The sequence below is a fragment of the Vipera berus genome (assembly GCF_964194415.1).
Source record: "Vipera berus genome assembly, chromosome: 1".
Classification (NCBI taxonomy): Eukaryota; Metazoa; Chordata; class Lepidosauria; order Squamata; family Viperidae; genus Vipera; species Vipera berus.
In genome coordinates this window covers 348,006,310-348,031,354 of record NC_138202.1, presented here as the reverse complement: position 1 = coordinate 348,031,354, position 25,045 = coordinate 348,006,310, and the positions used below count along the sequence as shown (strand labels likewise).

At 41.4% G+C, this 25,045-nt stretch overlaps 1 protein-coding gene across 1 annotated transcript in view; it reads right to left on the bottom strand.

The window, feature by feature from the left end:
- Positions 1 to 225: 225 nt before the first annotated feature.
- Positions 226 to 25,045, bottom strand: part of LOC308659525 (autism susceptibility gene 2 protein-like) — a gene marked incomplete at its 5' end in the record, with an annotated part of 101,766 nt that continues 76,946 nt past the window's right edge. Inside the window, 7 exons of the mRNA XM_081313185.1 lie at positions 226 to 5,499; positions 10,361 to 10,583; positions 16,886 to 16,969; positions 20,701 to 20,778; positions 21,602 to 21,743; positions 22,567 to 22,638; positions 24,661 to 24,690. Of these exons, the coding sequence (XP_081169311.1) occupies positions 4,269 to 5,499; positions 10,361 to 10,583; positions 16,886 to 16,969; positions 20,701 to 20,778; positions 21,602 to 21,743; positions 22,567 to 22,638; positions 24,661 to 24,690 (1,860 nt within the window). The 3' untranslated portion in view covers positions 226 to 4,268. The remainder of the gene's footprint in view (positions 5,500 to 10,360; positions 10,584 to 16,885; positions 16,970 to 20,700; positions 20,779 to 21,601; positions 21,744 to 22,566; positions 22,639 to 24,660; positions 24,691 to 25,045) is intronic.

Sequence of the window (25,045 nt, the reverse complement as noted above, 5' to 3'; positions counted from 1 at the left end):
GAAATGATCACTCACCCAAAAGCTCCAGACAGAAGTTGACCTCTTCAGCTGCACAGCTTTCAAGAAGTGAAAAATGACTTAACTCCAAACTACAAATAAGGATTGCACTGCTGTGATAAATATTAAGGTGGGTAGGAGGCAGAGAAAATGGGCCCTTTGTGGCAGAAATGGGAAGCCAATTTTGCACTCCACTCCTAGTTGGCACCACAGAGAGTCAAGGTTGATGGGAGCTGAGGCCTATTTGAGGAGTTCCCGCCTGTGTCTTCTGAACTGGGTCACGCCAAACAAAGAATGCCTACCAGTATAGTTCACATTTTTTAATAACATGGCACAGATTTTACATTACACAAGGCTTTGCTCATGAGGAAACATGCTGTGGATTGAATGTCGCTTCAGAGTTGTTGATTTTTTTTTCCTTTTTCACATAAGGTTTAGAAAGGACTTTATTACATACAGGAGAAACAGCAAAAAAGATTTGTATATAACAATATTTTTATACAATACTGAAAGCTATCACTACAGTGCCAGTGTACATATTTTTCAGGATTCTCTCTCTTTTTTAATTTTTTTGCTTTGTTTTGTCTTGTTCTTTTAAAAAAAAACACTGCACAACATCTGGAGTTCACAAAATCTGAAGTTCACAACTAAAACTTTTTAGTTGACTACTAAAATAGATTTTTGATCATTAGAAACAGCGGTCTGTAACAGACTTTTTTTTCCTTTTTGTCAAAACAGGAGAAACGATTTGAGATATCACTTTAACACTAGAAGACCAATGGAACTATTTTCTTTTAATCCCATACACATATTTTTACAGTTTATTAGGAGGCAAGGTATCGTACGCTTTCTGATAAAGTCATATTCTCTCCAAAGTATTTCAAAACAGAACTCAGCATTTAAAAATGAGACACTTAGGAAAACGGAAGCATTGAAACATATAAAAACAATTTCTACTTAGGGAAAAAAATGGACACTTGTGAACATCATCACATAACTTTGAATACAGGTAGTCCTCGACTTATCACAATTTCTGTTGCTAAGCAAGACAGCTGTTAAGTGAGCTTTGCCCCATTTCACAACCCTTCGTGCCACAGTTAAGCGAATCACTGCAGTTGTTAAGTTAGTAACACAATTCTTACGCAAATCTGGCTTCTCCATTTTCTTTGCTTGTCAGAAAGATGACATGACCCCAGGACACTGCAACTGTCCTAAATAGGAGTCAGTTGCCAAGCACCCGGATTTTGATCATGTGACCATGGGGATGCTGCAATGGTCGTAAGTGTGAAACATGGTCATAAGTCACTTTTCTCAGTGCCGCCGTAACTTTGGATGGCCACTAAACAAATGCTTGCAAGCCAAGGAATACCTATAATGGAATGCACACCCCTAAAATCAAGCAGAGTATTTTTTTTAAATGGTCAGAATCTCACAGGAGTACCACTTTCAAGCATTTTTAGGGTTCTTATGCACACACACACAAAAAACCCCAACACCCCCCCACACACAATCTTCTAAGGCTCCAATCTTCTCATCTGAAAATGCATGAGATTTCAAATGAGATCATTGGCATCTCCTAGACCAGGGGTAGGGAACCTTGGCTCTTTTATGACTCGTGGACTTCAAGTCCCAGAATTCCTGAGCCAGCAGTTGAAGTCCACAAGTCATAAAAGAGTCAAGGTTCTCCACCCCTGTCCTAGACTGACTGATCTCATGAAAGTTAAGCCTTTTCTCATTTCTGGAATATTCAGGGTGAACCTGTGGTTCCCAGGATGGAGTTACAGGCAACATGGTGCCGTGGCCCTCTTTTGCTCACCTTTACATTGATGGGACGGTGGAAAAACATTAACATAAATGTACTATCTTACCAACATTTCCGAAGAGCTAATAGCAGACTTCTGCACCTAGTTAAAAGTACATCCATATAACAAGGTTTATGCCTATGTTAATGGATGTTCAACTAGAGTCTGAATGTGGGAAAAAGGTTAAGAAAATTGGTACCCAACCCAAACACCAATGATTCTTTTTTCCCAAATGGCAAAGATATCCAAATTCCTTAGAGTTCCAAGTTGCTAGTCCATATAGCACCAGAGGTATCAGGTTTACCACAGATGGCATTTAGAAAAGTGGAGGTTAATGTTATAAGGCCCAGCTCTAGACTTACACAGGCAACATGGTGTACTGCAGTTGTTTTGGGCTCCAGTTCCTATGAGATCCAACCAATGTCAAAATAATAGATGTTTCTGCAAAAAGTGTTGAAGCATCAGGTGCCCTTTGTTTGCTAGGTTTTGGAGGCAACTAGAATCACTAAGGCAATGCCCGAGATCAATCAAGTTGCCCACCAAATTTTGGACTACAACCTCCACCATTCCTCTCTAGACAACACTTCCTTACTTGCCTAACCTTAATTCAGGAATTAGGTGCAAAAATCTGGAAGTAAACTCACCAAATGGACCAGATTTTCATAGCATCTTAAATCACAAAACTAAAAAATTAGCCAAGGTGAATACGAACCACGTTTAGGATGTTGTACAAATATTGGTATTGGGCTTTAATTACTATGACCTCAAAATCGGGCAAAAGTACATAACATCAGGGGTTATCGGGGAGAAAGGTTAGAAAGTCAAATGGCAGCTGTGGCTGCGTGATCAAAGTCAGGCGTATTTTTATAGACATTGCACCAATAAAAAAATAAGTCAGCATTCATCATGTCATGACTGCCATCTTGCCTTTTCTGACCACCACCCCCCGGGCAGATTAGCCGATATAAGTGTCAGTTTTGTTTCATGACACACATTTTGTCACTTAGAGAAACCTTTATTTATAATAGGGTTCTCCAAACTTGGCAACTTTAAGACTTGTGGACTTCAACTCCCAGAATTACTCAGTCAATCATGCTGGCTGGGGAATTCTGGGAGTTGAAGTCCAGAAGTCTTAAAGTTGCTAAGTTTGGAAAACCTTGGTTTACACTCTAAATGATGGATGAAACAAGGATGACCAAAATGGGCCAAGTCGGGACAATTAGCTTCATTTGATAAAATGGAAATGCTGTCAAACAGTAATTTCCCATGAATTTAATAATTTCCATAGTTTGTAATTCAAAGTTGGCAGAAAACCTGGAGATGGGAGGGTGGGGGAGGCAGATTGTGAGTCCCCTTCTCTTACCCACTCCTCACACTTTATAAGGCCTAAAGAGAAGGACAGCCCAGAGAGCAATGCTGGCTAGGTTATTGGGAGTTAAATTCAGAGTGCGCTTGGCTCCTCTAAATGGATTTCAGCAAAAATGGCCTACTTGTGAGTTTTAAAGTTTGATTCACAGTGACTCAGGAACAGCTATGGAGAGGCTGGATGGAATCTAACATTGTACAACATTTTTCAAGTTAAGAAAAAGAAACAACAAAACACTAGCTAGCAAAAAGATTTTTTTAAAAAAATAGGTAGGAAAAACAAACAACAGGTGAGACCCAATTTCTATTTGTTGAAGATGAAGATGGTTTATTTCCTCATCCAAAAGTTATCCGTGATGTGTGGGTTTGTTTAGGGAAAGTATGACTTTATGTGTGGTTGAGTGTGTTGACAAGGCGCCTTTGAGTTAAAGAGGCTTTTGTGAAAAACTTCAAAATTAATTGCATAGCTGAAGGGGTTTAGCTGTCTTATGACATTAGATGTACCGCAGCTGCGGTCTTTCACACAATTAAAGTCTGCAAAGAGCACAGTTTAAGAATTAGCAATGCATTATGTTACTTTTTTTCTTTTCCTATGTACATACTTACAAAGTAAAGCTTTCGTCTTACCCATGTTGCATATATGACCCACTAGCCCACGAAATAATGTTATTTTCAACAACTCTCTTACAGGGGAGAAAAAATAAAAAAAGAATAAAGGAATTCTGCTTTTCTTCATTTCAACCTGGAGAGAATGAAAAGAGAGAGAGAGAGAGAGAAGTGGAAAGAGTGAAGATTTTTGAGAAGATGAAATACTGACTTACATCTTGTTCTGGTAGGAACAGTAAAAAGAAAGAGCATTTACGTAGAAAATGTGCCAACTTTTGTCTAAAAGGTTCTGAAAACTTTTTTTTTCAACATATAATATACAACCCAACCATATTTTATTTTTATTTTTTTTGGAAAAAAAAACAAGAAAAGAAAGGAAAACCTTAGTACACCTGGGTCTGTACATTTTATACAGTTGGGTCATAACCAAAGTCTACGTTTATCGAGCAAGAAGATCCGTTTGTCTAATGTTCTCTCTTGGACGTGTTCGGCGGTTATTTATCGCGCTTCGATGTCTTTGAGAGTGTGGGAGGGTGGCCTGTCCCTCATTTCTGACGACAAAGGTGTAGTCCTTCGGGGGGAACCAGGCCGAGGTCCTAGGGTGGAAATGAGAGGGGGAGGCGCACTCAGGGCCGCTGTGGGGGGCGTTTTATTGAGAAGCCCATTCTGAAGTCCTGAAGGGGGACTGACGCGAGGGTAATGCATACTAGGAAGTCCTGGAGTAATTAGACTTGGGTGAGCCAAGTGACCGTCCAGGGCCACGGGATGCACGGAGTGAAGCCGAACGTGCTCATAGTCCTCTCTGAGCATGTGCAACCTTTCTCTCTCATCCAGGTGGGCTCCCCTTTCGTGCTCACGACGTGGGTCAACCGAAAGGGGGTGGTGATGATTATTATAGTCATGTGGCTCTCTGTCCCTGAAAGATCGCTCTGCGTCGTACAGCCTTGGTGTGGAGAGGCGGTGCAGCGGATCATTCCTTAGCAGAAACTCCCTGCCCAAAGGGTCTCTCCGATGGATGTCTAAGTCTCTGTAAGGGTCCCTCAAGGGGTCTCTCATGGGGTCCCAGTGGAATGAAGGATAAGGGAAGCGTTCGGCCCCTGGAATTGGGCTGATGCCCATAAAAGGGGTCATCATGCGAGTCCTATCTAGACCACTGATGGTGTTCATGGGGTGGATGCCAGTGACACCCACAGTCATGGGCATGGACACTAAAGGGCCTGGATGGACACTGGCCGTGGGCATGGATGATGGCTGCTCAGATGGCCGATGTGTTTGTGGTGTTTCAGGAGAAACGTCATGATCTTCCTTCCGCTCCTCTTTCACTTTGACCTCATTCGATTTTTTCAGATTCTCATAAGCAGGTTCATTCTTCTTCTCAGCATCCCGACTCAAGTTGCTGTTAGGTCTGGTGCTTTCTGCAACAGGTGTCCTGGAGTAGGGTGAAGGCACCCGGGATGCTTGTTTAGATTCTTCCAATGATCTGCTATCGTGGGTCAGACTTTCCTTGTCTGAAATATAGTTGTCTTTTGCCTTGTGCTCATCAACACTGATATCCTTCCGTGGTTCTGGATGATCCCTCTCTCGCTCTTTGGGCTTCTCTTTTTCACGAGCCTCTGAGTTCAGGTGGCTTCTGATCTGTTCAGCTGAGCTGCGGTTGTGTCCAAGGGAACTCACAGAATGGATAGGCGCTGATGAAGGGTGGCTTGTGTGTCTTTTCTCAATAGTTTCCCTAGAAGTATTAAAAAGCACAAAAATTAAGACAGAAGAAAGCTTATGGAGATGCTTAAGGCCAATATTTTGCACATGTCCTGTGTAATTATAACCTGCCTAGTATGGATAACAAGTTCCAGTTCCTAACAGTTTCAGATGGTTTAGCCAAAGATCAGAGCTAGTGAGGATCAGACTCCAACATCATCTAGAAGGCTTCTATCTCCCTGCCATTTGTATATCAAAACAGCATTCCATAACCTGGCACCTTCCAGCTCATTCACAACTTCAGATAGTTAAGAGACAATAGGAATTTTAATCCAAGCAAACTGGACAGCTGTAGGCTGTGGAAGGTTGCATTAAAGCCTGATTTATTTTAGTGGTGTTGACACAAGGCGTCAGTTCCAAATGGGGGTGCCAACACATGCTTCGTGTTCCTAATAGATAGCATCCTCCCTCAGAAGACCTCTGTTCCATCAGAAGCTCAAATTCTTTGGCTTCCAAATGAGAAGAGAGGACACATTGGGAAAAAAATATGATGTTGGGAAAGATTGAAGGCATAAGGAGAAGGGGATGGCAGAGGATGGCTAGATAGTGTCACTGACACCATGAACAAGAGTTTGGGCAAACTACAGAAGACAGTGAGGATAGGGGGACTTGGCGTGCTGTGGTCCATGGGGTCACAAAGAGTTAGACATGATTTAGCAACTGAACAACAACATTCCATCAGACGTAATAGTTCAGGCAGGCAGGCACCCTGAAACACCCCTATAGATTTATATAAGACTTCCTGAGATACCAAAAGGTATAATTTGTTAGTGGGACACAGAATTGTGACAGAATTGTGATTTTTGGGATATCTGTGAGGTTATTTAGAGTCAAATATCAAACCAGTGTGGGTAATACAATGTTGACAGATATTCCTTCTTGACCTCTTTCCACAAGCATCTTTTTAAGTGCACTGAAAGACACAAAGGAGTGCAAGACTTGGTTCTAGAAACCTATTTGCTCTTTGGCTTTTGCAATTTGTATTTATTGTTGTTGTTGTTGTTATTCTCACAGTCAGCCAGATGTTAAGACTGGGTTTGGTATTTTGGTCTACCTATCATCCAGGACCTGGAATAGGCAGATCTGGATGTTCGGTAGTGTTACAGATAGTGTCACAGGGTGGAAGCTGTTCAGAGTAAAGCTGCCTTTTGCAATTGACTAATGGTGAATTTGTCAATGCCAATGGTGTTCAAGTGGTGCTCCAGTTGTTTTAGAATTGCACCCAAGGTGCCTATTGCTATTGGTACTACCCTTGCTTGCCTTTGCTACATTCTCTTTGTTCTCTTTCTCTTCTATTCTGCTGTCTCCAGGCACTGCCACGTCTACTATCCAGACTTATCTTTCTTATCGACAATTGTTAAGTCCGGGGTGTTATGTGGCAGGTGATTGTCTGTTTGAATTCTAACATCCCAGTGCAGTTTAACTTCTTCATTTTCTATGATTTTCTCTATTTTAGGGTCCCAACAGTTTTGCTTGCAGGCAAATTATATTTCTAGCAGATCTTCCAATGCACCATTGTTGCTACTTTGTCATGTGGCTGCTTGTAGTCAGTCTGGGCAATCTTCTTGCAGCAGCTTACCAGGTGGTCCACTGTTTCTTCAGCTTCTTTGCATAGGCGGCACTTACTGTCTGTTGCTGTCTTCTCAATTCTGGCTTTGTATGCATTTGTCCTTAAAGCTTGGTCTTGTGCAGCCAGAATTAGTCCCTTGGTCTCTTTCTTCAATTTTCCTGCTCTTAGCCATTGCCAGGTCTTGTTATTATCTGCTTTCCCTGCTATTTTTTTTTTAAAAATGTACTGGCCATGTAGTGCTTTGTCTGTTCATGCCTCCATTTTGTTCTGCATTTGGTCTTTCTTGTAGGGCAGTTTGGTGGTGCAGTGTTTTGGGGGTTTTTCCCCTTCTCTGTTGACTTTGTATCCCAAGTTATAACTGTAGCTGTGCTATACATTAGTTGGTTTGTTTCTTGCAGTGTGTTGGTGCTTATACTTGATATTGCAGTATTTGCATCTTTTAATGCTTATGCTAGCTGTTTGTTTGGAACAAGCTTCAATGCAGACAGCCTGATTCTGATGTTTATTATTATTATTGATGTTGCTGGTGTTCTAAATGACTACAGTCTATTGGATTATTTTATCACTTAATACTTGTGCCCTTATTTTCCATAACTGGTGTCAAGATTCACAAAACTTCTTTCTACCTGCTGCCAGCTAATAACTGCCTGGCCAGATGTTACACAAACTATTGTGCCATCCATTTATCTGTCCATCCAATTTATGGTCAAAGACCATGGAGGGGGAAAAAATCCAATTTGAACAAAAGAAGGAATTAATATATTAGAAGAAAAAAAGATTAGGAGTGAACATTAAATACATGAAGTATATCTTGTCAGACCATTTAAGCTTAAACATAATTCAAATCCAGCATCTTCTAACAACAATAATAACTTGGCAGAATCCCTTCCTAGAAATTTAAGTCAACTGATCCATCAGTAAAAAACTCTCATCTTCAGGCCAAACCATGTAAGGAGATGAAATATTGAGAGCTCTAGGTATGATCTAGGGGTCAGGACCCAAGAAATTAGATTATCTTGTTGATTTCATCTGAATGTGGGCAGGGTTGTGGAATCTTCCTTCCAACACACTTGAACTTAAAATGTTATGAGGCTGCCCGAATAACTATGAGCACCTTAAATTTTGTCTTTGTACGGCTGCTACTTTGGCCGCGGTTAGCTTCCTGGTATAATTCAAGGTGATCTTCAAGAAAGATTTGTGGAAAATGGAAGATTAACCCTATCACCATAGATGGAATGTTCATGGTTTGTTAGGAAGGAGCTTTCCATTTGACTCAAATGTTCTAAACTTAAGTGTTTGGGTGTTTTGTAAACCATTCAACACTATGAAGTTGGGTAGCATAGAAGCCTAAGTATTTAACAAGAAATAAAATTCGTATTGATGTAAGTCAGTGGCCCGCACATTTTTTGGCACTAGGGACCAGTTTCATGGAAGACCATTTTTCCAAGGACCAGGGGTGGGGGTGGGGGGGAGGTGCACCCAACCTAGATCTCTCGCATGCACTTTATAGTAGGATTCATGCTCCTATGAGAATCTAACGCCTGATGATCTGAAGTGGAGCTAAGGCAGTGATGCTAGCACTGGGGAACAGCTGCAAATAGAGATGAGGCTTTACTCATCTCCAGCTGTGCACCCTGGTTCCTAACAGGCCAGAGACTGGTACTGGTCTGCGGCCTGGAGGTTGGGGACCCCTTATATAAGTGGTCTCCTATGTAGAAAGGCAAGAATGGTGGAGAGATAACTAGGTACAGAAAGATTTGTGATTGAGGCCCGCTTAATAATAGGGATCTGTCATTGTTCAGATCCAGAGCAAGGACTCTGCTTTCTACTATAGCATTCTTTGGTCAGTGTTTGAACTGAGAATCTGCAGGAAAACAAATCTAAGATTATGTCATTTCCCCCCAGAAAAGACTCCTCAGCCATTTGGCTCAGATCAAGATCATGCCGCATGTTTCTAAAAATCAGAAGTAGTATCAGATGCAGAATTGGAAAAGCATCCTGTCATTTAATAATGTAAATTCCTAATTCAAGGGCAGGCCTTCTTTTTTTGACAAAAGTAAGTAACTCCACACCCCCTACTTGCCTGTGCTGTGCTAAAGATGCAGTGAGAAACCAGAAACTCAGTATATGTTGGGCACTTAGTTCTAACTATCAAGGAAATCAGAAGTAATGTTAGATAAAGTTTAAAGGCTCCTGGTTCCCCACATCAGTTTTGAAAACATTCAAGTTTCTTCAGCAACCTATGACGACAACAAAAAAACAAACTACCCTAGAAAATTATAGCGTACGATGATTCTCCAAATTAAATTGAACATCCAAGATAGTTAAATGGTTTGAAGTGCAATGTAAGCTAACTATTATTTGGGGTTCATGAGCAAGCTTTCAGGTAATGAATAAAGGTTGCAGTCTTAGTCTAGTATCAAATCTAAGTATTTTGTAGTCACGAAATTCTAGAGAATTAAATTTGAAGATCCACAAATGAAAGCATCAGATATAAAGTTAGATCTGAAATATGTACTCATTTCCCAGGCTTTTTTTCTAAACAGTAGTTCCCAACCCGTTCTTTTAGGCAGATCATGTCATCGTCAAAAGCTTTTGAGGACCATGATGTAACTCGGACATTATCAGCATGGTACATGTTGGCATCATATCAGTGTAACTTCCCAGAGCACATTTAACGTCATAAAAATTGAATGCAGTTATTTTTTTTAATGGCAAATATTTCCAAATCCCCAGATCTCAAAGGATTTTAGCATTCCCCTGTAAAATCTTGCAGGAAGTTTCATCAGGAATATCAAAAGCTTGTGAGATTTCAAGCAAGAATGTCAAAACCTGCTGGCTAAAATCTTGACAATTTTACAAGATTTTGGCCATAAATAGATAGATAAATAGAAAGGCAGAGACAGAGATAGAGATACTGGTACATGATAATCTATAGTGACGAGTCCTTGGGGCTCTCTGAGCTTGGTCTTTTTCTTGCAGATGTTTCATTACCCAAACTAGGTAACATCATCACTGCTTAGTGACTAGCATTGATGTTACCTAGCTTGGGTAATGAAACGTCTGCAATCAAACAACCAAGCTCAGAGAGCACCAAGGACCCCTCATGTCAGCCCTGAGCTACAAATATTCTCCTTTATTGATAATTTATCGGTCATCATCGACCATCAGCAGTTTTTGGAACCACAAGTTAAGTATGTATTAAGGAGGGAATGGTTCCCCATCCCCCAGCAGGTGATGCTCAGCAGGTGTGTTCTTTTCATACCTTTCTTTGTCATCTTTACTAAGAGAAGCGTCTCCTTTATCTACATCTCTGTCTCGTTCATGAGCTGCAGCGGACGCGCTGCGTTCCTGCTCACCTGGCTTCAGCCAGGGCGGTGGAGTTGGAAACGAAGGAGGCGTTCGGTGAAGACGATTCCAAGGCTCGTGAGGGTTGCTAAAGCTTTGCATGCTGGGGCAATCCTTGTGGCCAAACATAGCGTTGGGTGCTGAAATGGTGAAGGGGAGGGAAGGAGGGGGGGGGAACAGAAAGCAATATGCTCAGTGGGTAGTACTTACCAATTAAACCCAAGTTTGTTTATTTTAACAGCACTCAGAGTTTAAAATGAATACATATTATGGGGAGCTGCAAAAGGAAAGGAGATTAATAGATCATTGTTAGCACCTCATTTAAGAGGAAGAGATGCAATCCCTCCTTTGAAAGACAGGGGGAGCCATTTAGGTGACTCAGCTGCTAAGTTTTTATTTCTTTGTGAAGAGGAAGAACAGCCAAAGAAATCTTAAGATAATATTAAAGGACACAAAACCAATCCCAAACTAATTAGGAAATGAACCCAGCACAAAATATGTTGCATTTTAAAAAAACATTTGGAGCCTATTTGTTTTGGTGTCTATCAAGAGAATCAACAGCACAACAATGCTATAAAAAGGCATATAAAATAAAGACACTGAAATGGAAGACTACTTGAATTTAAGAAAATTTCACTTGGGAAAAGAAAGTTAGATGGGGGAAAAATTGCCCTTCCTCCATTGCAGAATTCTCAGCAAAGTTTAGACAATTTTCTCACTAAGTCAACAGTTTAAGGCAATGGTTCTCAAATTTTTTTTTTGTTCTCAGGACCCCTTTACGCTCTTAAAAATGATTGAGGACCTTACAAAGCTTTGTTTTACATGGGTTATATCTAACAATATTGACTATTAGAAATTAAAACTGAGAAATTATAATATATTATTAGACTTTGTGGATACCCTGAAAGTGTCTCTAGCATCCCCAGGAGTCCTGAGATCACATTTTGCGTATAAGGGAAATATTTAGTCTTCCTTTCATTGTAACAAAACAAGACAATTCTGAAACAATAGCTGCAGGATCCGAAGCCTACAGGAGAGGTAACCCAGAGAAGCAGATTAGAACATAATCAACGTAAGTTGTTGTTGTTGCCAGTTGTGAAGTCGTGTCTGACCCATCACGACCCCGTGGACAATGTTCCTCCAGGCCTTCCTGTCCAATAACATCTTCTGGAGTCCATTTAGGGTCATGCCTATTGCTTCACTGACTCCATCCAGCCAACTCATTCTCTGTCATCCCTTTCTTCTCCTGACCTCAACCTTTCCCAGCATTAGGCTCTTCTCCAGTGAGTCCTTCCTTCTCATTAGGTGGCCAAAGTATTTGAGTTTCAACTTCAGGATCTGGCCTTCTAAAGAGCAGTCAGGATTGATCTCCTCTAGGACTGACCGGTTTGATCGCCTTGCAGTCCAAGGGACTCGCAAGAGTCTTCTCCAGCACCATAGTTCAAAGGCCTCAATTCTTTGGTGCTCAGCCTTTCTTATGGTCCATAAGAAAGCCATGGCTTTCCTCTCCAGGAGCAAGCGTCTTTTAATTTCTTGGTTGCAGTCCCCGTCTGCGATCATCTTGGAGCCCAGGAAAATAAAATCTGTCACTACCTCCATTTCTTCCCCATCTATTTGCCAGGAATTGAGAGGGCCGGATGCCATGATCTTGGTTTTCTTAATGTTAAGTTTCAACCCAAGTTTTGCACTCTCCTTCTTCACCCGCAACAAGAGGCTCTTTAGTTCCTCTTTACTTTCTGCCATTACAGCAGTATCAAATGCATATCTTAGGTTGTTGAAATTTCTCCTGGCAATCTTAATTCCAACTTTTGATTCATCTAGCCCTGCCTTTCTCATGATGTGCTCTGCATATAAGTTAAATAGGCAGGGTGACAGTATGCAGCCTTGCTGGATTCCTTTCCCAATTTTGAACCAATCAGTGGTTCCGTGTCCAGTTTTCACTGTTGCTTCTTGACCCACATATAGGTTTCTCAAGAGACAAATAAGATGGTCTGGTACGCCCATCTCTTTAAGAACTTGCCACAGTTTGTTGTGATCCACACAATCAAATGCTTTAGCATAGTCAATGAAGCAGAAGTGGATGTTTTTCTGGAACTCCCTAGCTTTCTCCATGATCCAGTGTATGTTGGCAATTTGATCTCTAGTTCCTCTGCCTCTTCAAAATCCTGCCTGTACTTCTAGTAGTTCTCGATCCACATACTGCTGGAGTCTAGCTTGTAGGATTTTAAGCATAACTTTACTAGCATGGGAAATGAGTGCAATGGTGTGATAGTTTGAACATTCTTTGGCACTGCCTTTCTTTGGAATTGGGATGTAAACTGATCTTTTCCAATCCTGTGGCCACTGTTGAGTTTTCCAAATTTGCTGGCAAATTGAGTGTAGCACTTTTACTGCATCGTCTTTTAAGATTTTGAATAGCTCAGCTGGAATACTGTCACCTCCATTAGCTTTGTTGTTGCTCAGCTTTCCTAAGGCCCACTTCACTTCACATTCTAGGATGTCAGTGACCACCTCATCGTGGTTATCAGGGACGTTAAGCTCATTCTTGTATAGTTCTTCTGTGTACTTTTCCCACCTCTTCTTAATCTCTTCTGCCTCTGTTAGGTCCCTGCCATTTTGGTCCTTTATCATGCCCATTTTTGCATGAAACGTTCCCTTCATCTCTCCAATTTTCTTGAAAAGATCTCTGGTCCTCCCTATTCTATTGTTTTCTTCTATTTCTTTGCACTGTTCATTTAAGAAGGCATTCTTATCTCTTGTAGCTATTCTCTGGAATTCTGCATTCAATTGGGCGTATCTTTCTTTTTCTCCCTTGCCTTTCGCTTCCCTCCTTTCCTCAGGTATTTGCAAAGCTTCCTCAGACAGCCATTTTGCTTTCTTGCATTTCTTTTTCTTTGGGATGGTTTTAGTTGCTACCTCTTGTACAATGTTGTGAACCTCCGTCCATAGTTCTTCAGGCACTCTGTCTATCAGATCTAATTCCTTAAATCTATTTGTCACCTCTACTGTATATTCATCAGGGATATGATTTAGTTCATACCTGAGTGGCCTAGTGCTTTTCCCTACTTTCTTCAGTTTAAGCCTAAACTTTGCAACGAGAAGGTCATGGTCTGAGCCACAGTCAGCTCCTGGTCTTGTTTTTACTGACTGTATAGAGCTTCTCCATCTTTGGCTGCAGAGCTCATAGTCAATCTGATTTCTGTGTTGACCGTCTGGTGATGTCCATATGTAGAGCCGTCTCTTGGGTTGTTGGAAAAGAGTGTTTGCTATGACCATCGTATTCTCTTGACAAATTTCTATCAGCCTGTGCCCTGCTTCATTTTGTACTCCAAGGCCAAACTTGCCTCTTATTCTGGTTATCTTTTGGCTTCCTACTTTAGCATTCCAATCCCCCAATATAAGTAGGAGCATCTATAGAGGGAGTCGTCAAACAAACTCAAAATGGTCAAAATCATGACTGCCTGATTGAAGCCCTCTTTATTTTACATTTGTCCTACATGTAGAAAAGGGACAAGGCTGTGATTGTGAGGTCATGATTGCCATCTTGACTTTTTGTCCCTCTTCATGCCCTTAAAAGTTCAGAATGCACTTATACTAATGGCCAAATTCATAACTTCCTAAGTCAACAGAGATGCCCACATGCAAGATAATTCCTGTTCACTCAAGCAGGAATGTTGTGTATGCTTAATAATAGATTCCTTTCTTTTCACTTTACTGATTTTTTTTTAAATTAATGCCTTTGTTCTTTTCTTTTATTTCTTCTGTAATATGTTTGCTAGCTGCCTATAAGGGCTTTGGATTTAAATGTGCTTTGAATGAAGAGAAAACACCAGCCATGTTTTCTTCTGTCATAAAGCTTGACTGTGAGTTCAACCAGTGATAGGATACATTCAGCCCAATTCAGTTGACTTGCAGTTGTTACCAGATGCAATCAAATCTTATACATTCATTTCACTGCTTAATCCAAACAGTAATCAAAATATCATTCTTTTCTGTTTTCCGATCCCACTTTTTGTCTAGTAGTGTCTACATTCCGCAACCAAGAGCAACGTAGGCAACAGTGGTTTGTGATTATTTTCCAATGCCAAAGAGCAGTCCTACTTACTTTTGAATGAAATACTATAGCGGTAGGAACCTTGTCGGTTTTATACTGGCAATCTTATCTTTAGAAAATTAGCTTTTACCATAGATTGATGGAGCTACCTCTTCTGAAGTAAGAAAATTAATCTGCCCCTAACTTGACTTTCTCTTCTAACAAAAGCCATTTAATGTAACGTTCTTATTACTAATATATTCAAGATGACTTCATAGAAGCAGGAGAGTTATTTGTGTTAAGATTACATGATCATTCAGAATTAATCATTGACCTCAAAATTATACGATGGCGAATTTCTGAGATTCATGCCAGCAGAGAACAGTGTTAAAATGCTATTAAAACTGCCAGTAAAACAAAGATACAAAAGAAATATACACATTTACCAAAACCCAAATCAATATATAATAGTAAGCAAATTAACATTTGTCTGTTTGTTACAAGATTTTTTTTTAAAAAAATCTCATCTTTGTTTCTGGTCAATTCAAGGTAGCTTACATAGCCTAAGATCAGGGCTTTTCCTTCCTTCCTTCCTTCCTCCTTCCTTCCTTCCTTCCTTCCTGTCAACCCACTGCACCCCATTCAGACCCCAACTACATTTAGACTAGGACAGAGCCTCAATGAAATTTCCAGCTAAGCTCAGAATTGAATATAAGATGGGAATGGCATAGCGATGCTAAACTATGCTCAACTGTTGGAAGACCTACCCCAGTGGTTTCATAGACATGGTAAGTGTGGTGCCCTCAAAGAGAAGGGCCACTTGGCCAATCCCATATCCCCAATGTCAATCAAAACTGCCCAATGCAGTCCAACACTCTCACTAGTAGGAGGGGCAGCATATAAATTTAATAAATAAGTAAATGAGAGAAATGGGGCTACTGAAACAGAGTACCCCCCCAATCCCTAACCCCTGTAGGTGGTCCATAAACAGACCATGATCAATCACATTAAAGGCAGCCAATAATAGGAGCAAGTGAGATGCACTACCAAGATCAGAACAAAAATGATACACAAGCGTGGCCAAAGTTCACTCCACCTCATTACTAGGTTTACACCTGACTGAAGAGAGATGCTGGGACAGCTGGGAGTCTGAGGATCAGTCACAACCACTAGGTCTTCAGTGACTTCTTAACTTTAAATGGTCACTGAACAAGTGGTTGGAAGTCAAGGACTGCCTGTACCCTATTAACCCCCATCCGCTCCTTGTACCAGTTTACACTGCCTTTTCAAAATTCTCCTTCAGGGGGAGAGGAAATTTCTTTACATTGCTATTCAATGTTTGCTATTCAATACTATAGATTGATATTCAGTGTTAAGAGCCGTGGTGGCGCAGTGGTTAGTATGGAGTATTGCAGGCTAAATCTGCCCACTGCCAGGAGTTCAATCCTCACCAGCTCAAGCCTTGACTCAGCCTTTCATCCTTCCGAGGTCAGTAAAATGAGGACGCAGATTATTGGGGGCAAGACGTTGAGTCTGTAAACCGCATAGAGAGGGCTGTAAAGCACTGTGCAGTGGTATATAAGTCTAAGTGCTACTGTTATTCCAAGTTTTATGAGATGATCTCTCTCCTGATTCCTTCATTGGAGATTTAATGGAGAGGTGGGAAGCAACAAAAAACAACAGATTGGTGGAGACATGATTATGCAATGAAAATCAGGACACCGATGTGCACGCTTCTTGTCCCTTTTACAACACAGCAAGACCACCAAGCTTTGCTAATGAGAACTTTCTAAAAGTCTCCTCTCATCAGGTGGAAATGCAAACTGGTAGGGGAAAAGAAATGCAAGAGATTTTTTATTGCTTGGAATTAGATTTCCGTGTCAGTAAAGGGTTTATAGAAAGCAGAGGCATTCCATATTCTCTTGCTTTTCTGCACAAATACAGGTAGTCCTCGACGTACGACCACAATTGAGCCCAACTTTTCTGTCGCAAAGTGAGACATTTGTTAAATGAGTTTTGCTCCCTTTTACGATTTTTCTTGCCAGAGTAGTTAAGTGAATCACTGCAGGGGCTAAGTTAGTAACACGGCTGTTAAATGAATTTAGCTTCCTCATTGACTTTGTGTGTCATAAGGTTGCAAAAGGGGATCATATGACCCCCCAGGACACTGTAACCATCATAAATATGAGTCAGTTGCCAAGCCCCTGAATTTTGATCACTTGACCATGGGGATGCTGAAATGTAAGTGTGAAAAATGGTCATAAGTCACTTTTTTCGGTCCTGTTGTAACTTTGAGTGGTCACTAAATGAACTGTTGTAAGTCGAGGACTACCTGTGCTGTTCTTTCACTCTTGCTACTAAGCCAACCCAAAGCATGACATAGCCAGAGCCGAAGGAGAATTTACTCACTAACGGCATGGTTGCCAAGTCCCCCGAAGGCATTGCTGCTCATGGCTGCAAGGCTGGTGAACGTCACGGGCCGATTAAAAGTCTCTGAAACCAAACGGAAAGATGCTAATGGGAGGGGTGTTACCTCCTAGGGTGAAACAGTGGCTTACTTGTATTTGGCTTGGGCAAGCAAAGCATTAGCAGGACACGTCCTTAGAAAGAAAAGAGATGGAAGGCTAAGAATATGTAGAGAGGGTGGATTCAAGAGAGACAGGAAATAAGATTCAAGAGAGAGGAAATAAGGGATAAAAAGAGGAAAAATAAATAAAGGAAGGAAGGAAGGAAGGAAGGAAGGAAGGAAGGAAGGAAGGAAGGAAGGAAGGAAGGAAGGAAGGAAGGAAGGAAGGAAGTAAATGAGAAACAATGGGGAAATATGCAGCAGATTCTTTCCAAACAGAAACACTTACTAATGTACTGCGAATGTTTTTCTATACTATGAACTGGCCTGAATGAACAATCTGAAAGTGGGAATCCCAAGGAACTTTTCTATGGCCCTCCAAGCTTCCTTTGACCATAATTACTGAAACTATGATAGCAAAATGTCTCCAACACTGAAAATGATAGCATAAGCACTAAATGGTTAAAATAAATAAATAAATAACTCTCCCAAACCAAGACTTGGCAACAAACATGCCATTTGAATACTAAATACAACCCTCAGTCATCAAAAGATTGTCCATCCCTGTTCTGAAGGATAGAAAATGACTGGTGTATTTAAACTGAATGAGAATAGATTTCATCTAAACCAGGGGTGTCCAACTTTAGCAACTCATGGGTTTCATGGCTGGATGGGGAATTCTGGGCGTCGAGGTCCATAAGTCTTAAAATTGCCAAGGTTGGACACCCCTGATCTAAACATTAGGAGAAATTTCCGAAAACTGTTAAAAGAATGGAACAGGCTGCTTCATTTGAAGATACGTGGACTCCCAGAATTCCCCAGTCCACACATCTTAATGTTGTTGAGTTTAGAATCACTCTTCTAGAGCAAGGGTGTCAAATTGCCAGCCTGCGGGCTGGTAGCCTCATAGGGAAGCCACGCCCACCCCAGCTCTGGCAATGCAAAAAATAAGTCACGATACATCGTGACATGTCACGTGACGCAGCGAGTTTGACACCCGTGTTCTGGAAGATTAACACACCATTTGGCAACTTTAAGACTTGTGAATTTCAACTCCAAGAATGGTTGAGGAATTCTGGGAGTAGAAGTCCACAAGCCTTAAAGTTGCCAAGTTTGGAGACCCCTGTTTTAGAAGAACTTAAGAAAAAAGGGACCCCTTCCCCCTGAGATGGGAATAGCAATAGTTGTTAGATCCCAGCACTGAACAACTAGTCTAGGACAGATAAACTACAGGTAGTCCTAGACATGCGACTGCAATGAAGTCTGCCTATTATGGTCAAAGGTTCTTTTATGACCTTTCTTTGTGGTGGTTACGAAGTGAATGTGGCAATCATAAATCAATTGCCGCAGCTATTAAACAGATGCTGTGGTCATAAAGTGAAGCCATGGATTGCTATGGCATAGTTTTAACTTCCTGTTTTCAGCGAAACCATCTTAAATGTGGTTACGTGATGGTGGGACTCTGCAAATGGCCATCAATGCAGCTGTGTTGCAGTGACATGACTCCAGGGGGAAGGGAAGGGGTGCAATTATCAGAATTTCAGAACAGGCCTTTGCTCTCTTGTTCCAGGTAGGCCATAACTTCAAATGGTCACTAAGTGACCAGATGTAAGTCGAGGACTGCCTGTACTACAAACTCTCCTGTTAAAATTTGTGTTAGTCTAAAGGATCCTTGGTGCTCTCTGAGCTTGGTTGTTTTCTTGAAGATGTTTCATTGGCCAAACTAAGTAACATTGTCAACGCTAGTCATGGATTACTCTACATATCTGATACTTGCCACAGAATGCAGCAGTGACATTCAGAGTTTAAGCAATTTCTTTCTCTTTTTTTAGTGTTATGGCATACATAACCAGGGAAGTCTACAAGGCTTTTTACCACAGAGTAGTTCTGGCAACCTAACATTGCTAGTTTGTTCATTCACACATGCATACTATCCATGGCATACCACTGGGGCGAACTAGCTTTGCCTCAGCTGGCTAGCAGTGCTCATGGGATATCAGGTCATCCAGACTTTTTTTTGGCCAGCCTCACCTAACATCCGGGCAGGTCCGGCACTGTCTCCCACTTCCACATGGAACACTGCTAGCTTTTCCCACCAAAATGGTAGCTATTTATCTACTTACATTTTTACATGCTTTCAAAGCACTAGGTGGGGGCAAATGATGGGAGCTCACTCTGGCACATGGTGTTGTGGGGCTTGAATCGCCGGAGTGCCAAACATCTTTGGTCGACAAATCCAACATCTTTTAAGGCGTTGAGCTACACCACTGTCTTAAGTTTAAACAATGTAAGTTACGTCAATGTAGTTACACCAAAGTTAAGGTTGTGAAGGGAAAATTATAAAGGGCAAGTCACTCTGCTCTTTGGATGTGGAAAAGTTCAGCGGAACATTGAAGTAAAGGTAAACCATCACACTGATTTACTCTGCACTTTGTGTTGCCAACTTTGAACATATAAAGCACCGTAGTGACGCGATGGAAGAAGGAAGCCCAGAACAACAGTCCATATTTGAAATAAAATGAAGACAGACTGCTACACTGCACCACACTAGCATATGGAAGCTCTCAGGTTCTGAAGTAGAATAAAATAACAGAGGTACAAGGGACCTTGGAGGTCATCTAGTCCAACCCTCTGCTCATGGAGGAAACCTTATACCATTTCAGGCAAATGATTGACCAGTCTCTTCTTAAAAACCTCCAGTATTGGAGCATTCACCACTTCTGGAGGCAGGTTGTTCCACTGGTTCATTGTTCTAACTGTCAGGAAATTTCTCCTTAGTTCTAGGTTGCTTCTCTCCTTGATTAGTTTCCATCCGTTGCTTCTTGTCCTGACTTCAGATGCTTTGGAGAATAGCTTGACTCCCTCTTCTTTGTGGCAACCCCTGAGATACTGGAACACTGCTTTCATGTCACCCCTCGTCCTTCTCTTCATTAAACTAGCCATACCCAATTCCAGCAACCGTTCCTTATATATTTTAGCCTCCAGTCCTCTGATCATCTTTGTTGCTCTTCTATGCACTCTTTCTAGAGCAGACATGTCAAACACAAGGCCCGAGGGTCGGATCTGGCCCGCAAACTGGTTTCATGTGGCCCGCGAAGCCATCCTGGAAACAGTGAGGGAACGGCCCCCACTGCCTTGGCCCTGGCCCAGAGACCCTCCTTCTGCCAGAGACCCCCAGATCTGTCCCACTCCTGCCCGGGCCCCCATAGGCACCCTTGATGCGAACCATGTAGAGCTGGCCACGCCCACCCAGTAGGCCATACGCACTCTAGTCACGCCCATGCAGTAGGCCACGCCCACCCTGGCCATACCCACCCGGCCCCCTGAGGGCAACTGCAATGCTGATGTGGCCCTCAATGAAATTGAGTTTGACACCCCTGTTCTAGAGGCTCAACAAAATATAAACGGTCTTCTCCCATCCAACACAGATTAAAAAATCATTTGCCACCTCATCTCTGTGATAATCTCCAAGATTTGCACCCCCACCACGAAAGGACTCAACATGAACGAAAGGGATCGGAAGCAGTTTCCTGAGTAGACGTTAACTAAACTCAGAGCTGCTTGAAATCATGGAACTTTGGATAATATCCTGAAGTCTAGGACAAACTTTCAGAAGTGAGAAGTTTCTGATTACTTTACTTTGAGAGTTTCTACTTACCTAAATGGGCTGCTGGGTTGAGAAAGTTGCTGTGGTGCGAGGGTGGGCCGAAAGTAGGACCGGCTGGATGGTGGGCACCTAGCAAAACACATTCAAAAGCAAGCAAACCAAAACATTTGAGTACAGCACCTCCAGTGTGGCCACTGTATCCTAGGTTTGATTTGGTTTAGCCAGAGAGGTTGGGAGGCTAGATTCCTGCACAGTGAACTTAATGGCCCAAACAGCCCCTTCCAATATTTTGATTCTAATATATCTGTTTACCTCAAATGAGCATAGGAGCAGCACGAGTGGTCCTTAATTACAACCATTCATTTATTGACTGTAAGAAGTTACAACAGCACTGGGGAAAAAAGTGACTTGTGACTGTTTTTCACACTTACGACCTTTGCATCGTCCCCATGATCACATGATCAAAATTAGGACACTTGGCAACCTGTTCGTATGTATGACGGTTGCAATGTCCCGGGGTCATGTGATCTTTTCTGACCTTCTGATGAGCAAGTCAGTGGGGAAGCCAGATTCAATTAACAATTATGTTGCTAACTTAACAGCTGCAGTGATTCACTGGCGAGAAAGATCGTAAAATGGGGCAAAACTCACTGAACGACTGTCTTGCTTAGCGACAGAAATTTTGGGCTCAATTGTGGTTGTAAGTTGAGGACTACCCGTACGTGCATACTCCACCCTGCTGAAATTCTGATCAAGGGAAGAGTGCATTTAAAACAACAGCAAACCAGGTCAATTCAAGTCTTACATTTTATTTCATGAAGTTTATCTGATCATATTTATCAGTAGAAAAAAGACATTGTGTATTGCTGAAGTCTATATCATACTGCCCACCCTTCCATTTCTTCCTGTTCCGTTTCCAAACAGAGAACAAATTGGTGGTTTACAAACTCACTGGTTGCGGAGAAAAGAGTTGATGGCCGGGCTAAGTCATGAGGATGATGAATGGCCCCAAAAAGACTGGGACCTGGGGGTCTGCTCAGAAATTCAGGTTTCAAACCAAAGTCCAATTTATGGGGATCTGTCTGCATCTGTTTCTGAAATAAGGGAAAAAAATCATGAAGGTAGCAGATCTTTTTTTTCCAAAAAAGTAACATACCATGGTACTTTGGAAATCAAGGAGAGATCAGGTTGTTTTTATAAAGCATGTCTTATAGATGTAAATATCTGTAATTCATGCTTATGAACTGGAAGCCAAGAAGTTAATATTCCTGACTACAGACATACAGAATAGCATTGAGCATAGAGGAACCTGTGGCCATTCAGATGATGCTGAACTTGTAGTAGAAAAGCAGGAGGAGCTGCGGGAGGGCGGAGTTAAGTTCCTCATCGGTTTAGAGTCCTTGCATTCCCACAAGCGCTCCAATTCCTCCTGAATTCTGTTGACCCTTATCTGGTGCTAATTTACTGCTGAACTTTAGTTGACCAGATTCTTATGTGTAGGCTGAATAAATCTTCTATACCAATCCTTATGAATGGTCCTGATTCTTTGCGCCTGACCGAACTATAGTTTCCAATGTCATAACAATTGGAGGACCACAGGTTCTCTACCTGACATATATAACTGTAAGAAGTGCCTTAAACAGGCCATCTGATCCAATATTGCCTCATTTAAATGTCAGTGGCTTTCCAAAGCATTAGGCAGAGAGGAGCTTCTATTGACTGGGTCTCTTGGAGGTTTCTTGAGAGCTTTCAAGGATTGAACCCCAGACCCTTTCCATGCAAAACTCTTGCTCCGCCATTGAGTTATGGGCCTCATAAAGAGTCTGATATGAATCAATTATGGGCCTCATAAAGTGTCTGATATGTATCAATCAATCAATCAATCACTCTCTCGCTTTTTGCCCAAAAAGAGCTCACCTTGACTTTCTGTTGATGGTGATAGATCTGCCAAGCAATATGAACATGCATAGCACACCATTTGCCTGGTTTCTGCAAAAAAAAGAAAAGAAAAAGAAACAAGTATTTAAAAGTATTGAAAATAATACCTCTTAGCTATAGGAATAATGAGATTTTAAGTCTTAACCTGTTGTTGCTTGAGAATTGCCATCAATGGGATTTTTTAAGCACAAAAAACAATGCAGTGTTCTATAAGAAGTCTCCTATCCAGGCACTAATGAGAACAATTGCTTTTTAGATTCACAAAATTTGTAGCATTATATACATTTAAGCAAAAGATTCAAAACTAAGGGCCTTAGAACTGCATGGTTCACCAGAAAACTTCATTCCCCTCCATCAAAGACTCAGATCCTTCCAAAAATTGTGACCAAATTTCATTTTTCAATAGGATGGAAAAGAACAATTCTTAATCCCATGTGGGAGATACATTTTATTAACCATCACTGCATTTAAAGATAAACTGAAATCGTGTCTGGGTTTTGTATTTTATTTTTTTAGACTATGAACCTCCACCATGAGCCAATTTTTAATTGAGAAAAGTTGTGCACCCTGCTTTACACCACCTTTTATGTAAGTTATATAGTACTTTCCACTAGTGAAGGAGGATTCACACATTGCCACAGAAATAACAGGATCAGCTTGTAAAATGGAGAGCGAGGACAACCTGTATGGTGCCAACTGTTTGATAAGACATCAAAGATGTAAGCATGGACATTAGTCATAGCCCATAATTAAATATTTAGCCCACCCACACAAGCCTTCATCTTATTTCTTTCCACCTTCACTTTTATTCCAATTGATGTAGACATGGTTTTACAATGCAGGTTTTTGATTTAGCTATTGATGCCCTGAGAATCTTTATAATCACAAAAAATCTGCCAGAAAGAGATATGCAGATTTACCAAACCATTTGGAAAGACTCTATGACCAAACATAGAGTGCCTTCACACTGGCTGTTAAGCTAGCTATATTAAGACATCGGGTAGGAGTTGAACTTTAAAGACAAAGTCAGTGTGGTAAAGGGGAAAAAATGCAGGAACATGAGGGAGAGAAAATAATCATCTCCATCTACTGTGGCTTGCAAAGTAAACCTCTGATGATGCTGGGTAGCCTATAAGCCACAACGTGTCACACAGATTTATTTCAATAAAGTGATCTGAGCCATGGAGACATTATCACTCACTTTGCTGAAACAAAAATATCACCAGTGCCTACATGAAACAATTTGGGTGGTTTGAAAGTGCTTTGGGTCACTACTGTGGCCATAATGGTTCCAGGTTGAGCAACCTTGAGGACCACCCACAACTTGTCCCCAAGCTATTCAACCTCCAATCCCCTCAGCAAGTACCAAAAGTTGTCCAGGTGCTGACACACGCGTTGTTCAACCCTACAATGATGGTCAAAACCTCTGGAGAATGTCAGAAGTACCACTCATTGTGGTGAACAGTTGGAAGGAGGTGAACAATGGCTTCTCATTTTAGGAAGTACATGGCTGAGAAGATATATAGATGCCGTGGGACTGTCTGCAGGATTGATTAAAGCCAAGTGGTCTGGAAAACTCTTTGGCATATATTCCATGGCTTCCAAGCTGGCTACACATATTGTACATATTGTGGGCAATTCCTTATTATTTGTCTGGAAAATCTATGGCGCATACCAAGGTGCTCTTGGATGGCTTCTAGGAAATCTTGCATTTGATGCAAGGGACAAAGAATATGTGGGTTCAGCATCCCTGGAGGTTTTTAAGAGACTGGATAGTCCCCTCTCAAAGAAGTTCTCGTTATTTTTCTTGCACAAGGCACATTGTAGAGGACTACATCAGATGACTTTTGTGGTCCATTCCCTTCCAAAATTTCATGATTTTATGACAAACTGCATGTGTAGTAATTTTTATATAGCATAAAAGGTGACCCACTTTTAAAGGAGGAATAAATGATGCCTTGTGAACAGTGCATTTTGCAGGCAACAATCAAAGAGGAATGCAGCTGGGGAAAATCTAAGAAAAGCAGAAGTGGCATAGCGAAACAAGGAAAAAAGGGTTAGTTGTCATCTTACCCTCAACATGGGCCTGAATGGATCTGTCAACTGGAGAGAGAGGAAAAGGGAAAGAGAGGGAGAAGGAGAGGGAGGGAGGGGGAGAGAGAATTAGAATCTAGATCAGCACTGTTAAGAATCTGAAAATGGAAAACATTAGCATATTCTAAGTTGTACATGTAGCCCCAAGTAAGCACTTCCTGATACCTTAATAGAGACAGGAGAAAAACAAAGCAAGTGCTTTGTCAGCTTTGGCCTTATGCCTACTGCCAGCTGTTTTCCTAGACAATGTATTTGAATTGTTGGTTTCCCATTTAGTCTTCATAAGGACTGCAGCAGGATCAAATCTGGTTTAACCCATCTTGCCTTCCCATCTGTTTTTGTCTGTGTGTCCAAGGGGGATAAT